The sequence below is a fragment of the Phaethon lepturus genome, unplaced genomic scaffold (assembly GCF_000687285.1).
Source record: "Phaethon lepturus isolate BGI_N335 unplaced genomic scaffold, ASM68728v1 scaffold32092, whole genome shotgun sequence".
NCBI lineage: Eukaryota > Metazoa > Chordata > Aves > Phaethontiformes > Phaethontidae > Phaethon > Phaethon lepturus.
The window spans coordinates 10,170-18,840 of NW_010526094.1; the positions used below are offsets into that span (position 1 = coordinate 10,170).

Genomic DNA, 8,671 nt, shown 5'->3' on the forward strand with positions numbered 1-8,671 from the left:
AGAATTTCTCAGTATGTTGCAGGAAGGGAAACACACAAGTGGTGAATTTTGTCAAACACATTTTCACAAGTGTAAAGGAGGTCAACATCTTCACAGGCTCAGGTTCATCAGCCTGTCTTTTGGCACTTACTGAAGAATCAGAGAAGCCTGTTTGTCCAACACACTCTTCATAGGCATGAAAAGTGCTCAGAAGGCACATCTGGTGGCCTCCCTGAAGAAGTGCCTGTTCCAGCCCATTAGCCACAAAGTTAGTCTGAGATGATTGCAATCTTAACTCACCCTGAAAAGCAGAAGAGGTGAATCTAAGCCTATGGTTGCAATACTGATTTGCCCAAAGGAAAGCAGATAAGCAGCACAGGTAGAAGGTGGTGACTGGATTGGTGGAAAGAACACAGCTCTGCATTCCACCGTAACAAGAATTCATTTACACGACACAGACCAAGTTGCATTAATTCAGTTGAAATGCTTCCTTACTATGGGCAAGCCATGTCTTGCCTCCTTTCAGCTCAGTACCAGATCACAATTCTCTTTGTCTCTCCACAGCACCTAGCATGACAGGGCAGTGGCTTTAGGTACAGTGAAGTGAAGTGAACATGGATTTCTCTGCTTGGGAGCAGCTCAGCTGCATCCATCAAGGCTGCCTGGTTTCCTCCAGCTCTCGTGCATCTGCTGCGCCACCCAGGCTTTCCAGGAAGGGCTAGATGCTCCATAGCTGTGTAGGGCACAAGGCAGTGCTGTGGAAGAGTCACACAGCAGGAAGGAGCACAGCAGCGAGGCAGAGAGACCAGAGCCATGAGATGTAAAGACACCGGCATGGGTTTTCACTCAGATCTGGAAAAGAGCCTGGTTCTTGGTTCTACAGTGTCTGACTGACTGCTCTTCTGTGAGTGCTAACACACATGCAATCACAGTGTCAAAGCCAATGATCAAGGCCATGCTTTATTTTGGATTAAGTAAAAAGCTTCCAGAATGAAGTAATTTTCCTGGAGATGTGGGGATGGAAAAAGTTCTAACCAAAGCTGCGACTTAGGGTATGTGTCCAGAGTGGTTGCTATAGCATAGCCTAGATTTGTCTGAGCGAGCTGTAAAACTACTCTAGAACAGCTAGTTAGGTTCTTGGCAGCAATCTAGCTGACAGTGCAGAGTCCAGTGTCATCAATACACTTTCCTTTGAAACTGCTAAAGATGCAGTGTGAACTCAGTCTTTTGGTTTTGGGAGCTGCTCTCACAAGAAATCTGAGCTGCCTTTTCAGGACTCTCTCACGATAAAGCATAGACCCTGCTCAGGCAGGAAAGACAAGATACTCCTCCTATTTCCTCCTGCCTCTATCAACACATGGAGTCCAAATAGGAAGCTAGAAGGAACAGGGACCTTAGGTACTTGTTTCTTCAAGGGTGGCTTATCCATTTTCAATCAGCGTTTTCCAGGCTTCTGTGCTCATGGCTCTGTCAGCAACTGCCATCCAAACCGACACACAGCAAGAGTGTTCTTGTTCAACATTTGCACAACAGCTGGGGACCCTCCCCCAAGCTACCCAGGTGAGAACTTTATGCTGTTTCCACTCTCCAGTTACAGTGTCTCCAGCCAAACACAAGGTGCAGACTTGTCTCAGCTGAGGAAAGTGGATCCTGTCCAGATGGCATAAGGCTCCAAGGACCCCTAGGGTTGTCCTGCCTAGGAGCATGCTGATGCTCTCTGAATACATCAGATGGGTAAAGAGGAGACTCAGTACAGTGGATGGAGACTCATCTCTAATATACCAGGACAACACACTGACAAGTTATCCTGACCCAACTGTGCTGTGACTGCTCCCCCTCTCTCAGACAGAATCCCACTGCCTTATCCTTTTGCCAGTTTAGGGACAAATCCAGAGGTACCATACTTTTACAGTTTCACATGGCACTAGTTTCTGTCTTGCTCTACACTGAAATAAGTTCTGAAGGGCTGCACTGATCTGTTAGAAAATTGAATTTGGGTGGCTGTGCTCATTAAACTGCAGGAACTCAGGGCCTCTGAGGACAGCACTTTCTTTGCATCAAACTGAACGGTTTCTGATCTCTTTCATAAAAGAATAACCTACAATAGGCAAAGCTGCATAAAAGTCTAAAAAATAATGCTTTTATGACAAATTCCTGGGTTTGTCTTCTCTCTGCTTCACTGGCACAGACTATTCCTGCTTTCCTCCTGGACCTTTAAAGCCAAGCACTGTTTACTTGGTTCACAGGTAAGTTAGTTTGCTAAGGAAACAATGAGATTAGTTAAGAGAACACCCAACAAGAACACAGCACAAGCACCAGTGCACAAGAGACACAGCACACAAACAACAGAAGATTAAAGGCAGCCATACTCGGTCTTTGCAGGTGCAGCAGGTACAGAGCTGTCTGCAGTAGAAGAAACAAGCTCATGAGCTTGCCCGCTAGTCACACTGGCAGGAGTAGTAGTGCCAAGAGCTGCAAAAACATCCTTTGCAAGATCAATGTCTGGTGTCTTGAAGGTCCCTTCGTCCATTTTAAAGTCCTCATTCTGCGAGGGGTTTGTGGTGCTGCCTGAAGCAGCCTCACTCTTCAGGTTGCTTGGGTTCTTGGTTGTCTCTGTTGGGCTCTTCACTGTACTGGGCTGCACAGCTTCCTTTTCAGGGCTCTTGGTGCTTGAGACCTCCTGCTTGGGCTCTGATGGAGCTGAAGGGCTAGTGAGGTTTGCAGGGCTTGGGGCAGCTGGCTTGTTACCAGCTGCCACTTTGGAGGTCTCAGCCACATTAGCAACAGCACTGGGGCTAAGCACTGCGCCTTGGTTGGACAGGACACTTGAAGATAAATTATTAGTAGCTGGAGTAGAGCTTGGGGTATCGCTGAGATCAACAAGGGGGGCCACTTTGGGGGTGGAGGAGGGTGGTGGTGAAGAGACTGAGGTGGCTGCCCCTTTGGCTGGAGTAGCCTGGCCAGGCAACATGGAGTTTGAGTCAGGAATGGCCGTGGCTGGCAGGGCAATACTGGAGGTCAGTGTAGTAGTCTCGCTGGTGGGGCTGTTCTGAGCAGTGGCAAAGGTTTCAGTGATAGTGTCAGAGTTAGTGGTGCCCGTAGTTACGGAAGGCAGCATGTCCTCAACAGTAGCTGCGGTATCGGTGGGGTGCCTGTGAAGAGGACAGGAGTAGAAGAGAAATAGAGACAATGAAGACTGTAAATGACAGCAGGGGAAAGGGGAGAAAAGCATAAGAGTGAGAAGGCAGGTGGTGGTGGAGCAGCAGCATGGCGTGTAGTTACAACATATACAGAACATGGAGAGGTCCTCAGAGGAGCAGAAACCTTTCAGAGGTCAAATGTGTGAAGGGTAGCAAGAGTTGGCTGGGATGACTGAAGAATAATGAGGAAGAGAAACAGAGCAAAGAGGACACGTCCTTCAGGAATGGCTTGCTCATGCAGATTTTGGTTCAAGCCTTGCCAAATGTAACCCTGTCAACTTAGAGAGACGCTTCTCTTTTAGTCTAACTTTCCTCTCAGCCTCTTCCACCTACCCTCACAAGGAAGCTTCCTATCAACTCCCTGAGCTTGCAGCCCTGTGCAGTCTGTCACCACATAACAAGGTCCCAGTGTAGGACCCCCGGAATCCAGTCCCTCATCTTGGCCCTGTCCTTTTGCCTGCAAGTCTAAGGCCTTCATCAAACCACACACACATGTAATGTATACATGCAGTTTTGAGGTGATGTTTTCTTCCCTTTTGACCAGATTCCAGGCTATTGTGTTAGCTTGAATAAGGTTTGCTTTAGGACAATGTCTGAAAATGTAACTACACTTTAGCAGCCATGATGTAGCACTGGTTGCCTTAACAAGTGCATAGATGCGAGGCTGGAAAAACAAACGGTTTATTCCATGAGAGGCCAGTGTGCCTGAGAACACCATCTCAGGCTTATCAACAGAGAGAAAACCTTCACAGAGGCGGATAATTGAGTTAAAACTCTGGTAAGACTAGCCAAGAAAATCAGGACAATCTAAATCCTAGCTATTCCTCAGTGCTGCGTGTCCACATTTCAGTGCTGCCTGTGGACATAGCTTCCTTTCTCCTCTCACTTCACAGATACTCCCAGCAGAGCCACTTTACCAGTGGGCCCCACATCTAACCTTATCAAAGGAGGTGAGCTGTATGCAGGTGGCAGAACCTGACCACCTCACCACTGTGATGACTCTGCTGAACAAAAGGAACCCAACTTGTGTCATCAACCCCAAACCTGACCTAAATATTAACAAGCATTTCAGAGGCTTCCTAAAGTAAATTCCTCCCATTACTACTCCAGAAGCTATGGAGGAGTACTCAGAGGACACTAGAACTGCGACAGTTTAGAAAAGAGCTTAATGCAGACAGTGAGCAGTACTTAAATCTTGCCAATCTCAGCTAACATGGATTCACAGACTCGGGCCCCAAACAAGTTCTCCAATATAAAAAAAGCTGATAGGTAGCTCTCAGCCCTCTCACAGAATAATCAGACTTGCCATGCCTCTCCCAACATCCAGAGCATAGCTACACTCCTGTTATCAAATGGACAGGACTGCTTTCACCATTGGGGCATTCAAGTACTCATCCAGCATTGCTAGGGCAGAGCTCAAGCAGGAGATGGCACTAGCTGAGGGCCGCTTTTGCTCTGGATCCTTTGCAGTGATTCCTGGACAGGTGCCTGATCTACACACTGGGCAGGACTGGCAGAGACAGGCCTTTCAAGATACATTGCTTTACTCCCATTCCAGTGCTGGAAATAGGAGTCATTGAATCTTGGGGAAGAGAGGAGGCATTTGTTCACTAGTATGTCACAAATGGAGTGTGGAGATTTTACCTTTCCTTCCTCTCTTCCTGCCTTAAGTCGTGGGCACAAGAGATCAGGGATTAAGGCAACTGAGGGCAATGTATTGACCCTGTACTAAGATTGAGTAATATCAACATACTCTGGCTCCGTCAGCGGGGTGGTCTCATTGGGCTCTGTGAGTTTTCCCCCATCGTGGTTGGGGGTCCGCTCCTCTTCAGTCCGTACCTCCACAATAGGCTCCTTGGACTCATCTTTCCTGTAACAAGGGAAATGCATGGAGATTCATTCCCGTTCACACTCGGTATCCCCCTGCAAATACATGCTGCAAATATTTATAGTGAATGACAGAAACAGACTGGCCTAAACAGCAGATTACTTCTTTTTGTCACTCCTCCTTCCAGTTACTGCCTACAGCACAGAAAACCACTGTGATGTCCAGCATTTGGGCCAGTTTTTTGATGGCTACTAACAGGAATAGGACAAAAACATAAAAAGAGCTGAAGAAACCCCTTCCTGTAAATATAAAGCAGAACCAGAGTGTCCCCAGATCTTTTCAGTACCCTCCCATCAGAGATGAGGAACCCAGAACTCCCTAAAACTGTTTCTTTTCCAGAGTTGCTGAGGGGACACACCGATCAACCCAAGAAGCAATATAAGTGATGACAGTACTCACGAGAAGGCAGCTTTGCCCTCCTCCATGTCTTTGCCCTTGGCTCCTGGGCCGGATTTGCCGCATAAGTTCACAGCAATGCACATCAGCAGGCCACACTTGTTCAGGAAGTAGCAGGTAACATCCACAGCCACCAGGAGCAGCACAAAGATAACAATGAGAATGCCTACAATGGCAGCAGTCCCAAGGCCTGATGTAGGGCTAGTGCTGGCTTTAGAAACCAAAAAGAGAAGAAAAGAAGGCATTGTAGTTAAAAGGTGAGTTAGGGCTAGTTACAGCTCAAATTTGGCTATGCTTAGGTTGCAAGCATGGGAAACTTACAGAAAATATACCCTCTCTCTCTAGCAGCCTTGTATTAAAACCAGTACTTTATCCTAAAAGCATACAGGAGAATCTCCCTGAAAAGACATATTCATTTGGACTTAACGGGGCTCTTCCCATCCCTATTGGTCTAAGGCCTGGAAAGCAGACTATAGAAACCTCTTCTACCATAGCATACATCCAGCTGGAACTCTGAAAGGCTCCTGTTTCCCCCTACCACTTCAAGATGAGGGCTGTGTCTAGGGTCCCGGAGTGACCAGCCTGGCACAAGGACAATTGTAAGTGAAGCCTAGACTCTGTAGCACGACTTGCCCTGGGTGGGACAAATGATGGGTGGGTAATACGTGTGGGGCCTCAGCATTGAGTAGTCCCTTATGTGGTGAAAATGAAAGATTAAAACGCTTCCTGTTGCTTAGGTAAGACCCAGCTATCCAGAATTGGAAAGTGGTAAGCTTTTCATGTCTTATCCAGAGCGAGCTGAGCTCACCAGTGAATGCTCTGAGTGTTTTGACTTAGGTACAGACAACAATCCAAGTAGCCTCTGAGGAAGCAGATAGCAAAGATAAATAGACTGTCACTCTGTTTACATTGTCCTGGTTACAGCAGCTGCCTGGTCCACCACACCCAATTTCCACCACATTTCCCCAGCTGTAGAATAGAAAAAAAAAAATACCTTGCCGTTCCCAGTAGACAAAAGAGTAGCAGGTGAGAGGTGGGGATGGAGGCCTAGAAAATGCATGGGGTTGCTCACATAATACTAACTTCTGGGGAAGAGCCTTTAACTTTGTACCTGCTTGTAAAATGCCAAGTACTTTCTTAGAAACAGGGACTGGATAAACACATCAGGTAATCCTGTCAAAGCCTTTGATCATCAAAAAACCAACAGGCACAGCCTTCAATGTTGCCAGCTGCAGCTTCCCAGCCTCCTACTATCATACCCTGAACACAAGCTACTTTTTATTCCCCTTGTTTTATTCAGAAGAATTCTTCCCAAGCTTCTAATCTGCAGGCACAGCATTTGGCTGTTGTCTCATACAGTTCAGCACCTATTGAGATGTACCAAACTACTTAAAACCAGCTTGTTAGTCTCAGCCGTCACTTAATCTGCCTCTCACTATGGGACTGTGCATCTGACAGAGCCGCTTACTGATGGTCAGTGAGACAGCTGAACAAGAGCAGTATGTTTCTCATTGTCCGTTGGAGTATTTTGTTCCCCTCCCTCCCCCCCCAATTAAGATGCAATTCTATTAATTTCTACTGCATTTTTTACTGCTGGATGTCACAACCCCCACTCAGAATCTTTTCTTTGCAGAAAAGCCCAGCAAAGCACTTCTTTCCCCTCATCCTGATTTATGCTGACTTTGGCAGGTGGAGAGATCATTTCCAGGGCTCACAGACAGAGTGCCATACCCTTGCCACACATTTTATTACTTAAAAACATCCTTAGCATCAAGCAGGTAAGTGTTATTTCATTTTGTGACCCTGATACGTGTTAAGAAACCCAGACTCCAACAGGAAAGTTTCTTTCTGCATTTGACTGCATCCAGAAGTCACTCTGAGGCATGCGACTCTGACACTTACATCACAAGTCTATTAAATGCTCAGCAGAACGTTTGTGCCACAGACCAGACCCCCGCCCACCTTGCAGCAAGCTGCGTAATTAAATGAATTAATCACCCTCCAACGCATGCAGGGAGTGAGGATGTCATGTATTTTCACTCTTCTAATGTATTCAGGCTTCCTGCATGGATTATTCAATAAGTATCATGTTCCTGTGCACACCAGCTCCTGGAGAAAAAGCTAAAGACGTGTCAAACTTTTCTCATCTACACCCTCTTTCTGGGACTGAGCTCCTTGATAGGCTAGTAAAGGTGCACTAAGGAAAGTATCACAGACAGTATTACAGGATAATAGTTCCCTGTTGTGCCTCCAAAAATACCTCATTTCGGTCACCAGAGCTGGAGCGACACAAAATATTTCATCCTAGGACAGACAGAATGTTCCCATGTGCTAGAAGACATGTTCTGGAAAATTCAGTTCAGGTAAGAGTCCTACTCTTTGCTTCCTCTCCCCACCAGCTTTTACAAGACCTGTCAGTAGTGGCTATAAGCCCCTTAAGGTCAGGAAGTATCTGTGGTATAAACCACATCAATAGCCTGATACATTGCCCACACCTTGCCTCTGAACCACTGCACATGACCCATGCAAAAACTGCAAACCTGTTAGAACAATCACAGCCTCTCCCTGCAGGGCACAGCCAAAGCTTCTGGGTCCTTAGCAGGTATTGCAGCAGTGGTTCAAGCGCCTTAGTGTTTACACATGGTATTGGACTTGGGCAAACTCCTTTACATGAATAGTAAGGAAGGAACTAATTTCTTCACTGTGCAGGAGTCAGTTTGCTGTGCCACTGGAGATCAAAAAGTTCAGGCATTCCCATGGGATCCTGGGCCAGCCTGTTACCGTTTTACTTCTGGCAATACCGAGGCATGTGTATAAACAGGGATGCAAGGAGCTGGAAATGAAAGACTGCCTCTGTCTTTGGCATCGGTATGACTAATGGGGGAAAGCTGTTCACAAAAGATGCTGAGGAAGATGATGGTTCAGGGAAATATCACAATTGTGGTTGAAGAATTGAAAAAAATTACTCTGGAAACTCAGTCAATATAACTTCAAAAGAGAAATGTGCAGGGATGAATTAGGTCACTGTAGCCCTATATGCAGCAGAATAGTACATACAATAAAGGCACTTTACTTGAGCAAAGGTACAAGATTCAAAAGCTGGAAACAGAAGTTGAATGAGCTTAGCCTAGGAGCAACATATGGAATTTTAACAGAAATCCCCAAATGAGAGCAGAATGTCATATCTCTCTCCACCAAACTTGGTTCA

At 46.4% G+C, this 8,671-nt stretch overlaps 1 protein-coding gene across 1 annotated transcript in view; it reads right to left on the reverse strand.

Moving 5' to 3' along the window:
- LOC104617609 (neural cell adhesion molecule 1-like) overlaps positions 1-8,671 on the reverse strand; it is a 21,506-nt gene that overhangs the window by 602 nt on the left and 12,233 nt on the right. Inside the window, exons 4-6 of the mRNA XM_010282968.1 lie at positions 5,467-5,674; positions 4,933-5,049; positions 2,349-3,131 (exon numbers count right to left, since the gene is read on the reverse strand). Coding sequence (XP_010281270.1) covers positions 2,349-3,131; positions 4,933-5,049; positions 5,467-5,674 — 1,108 coding nt within the window. The remainder of the gene's footprint in view (positions 1-2,348; positions 3,132-4,932; positions 5,050-5,466; positions 5,675-8,671) is intronic.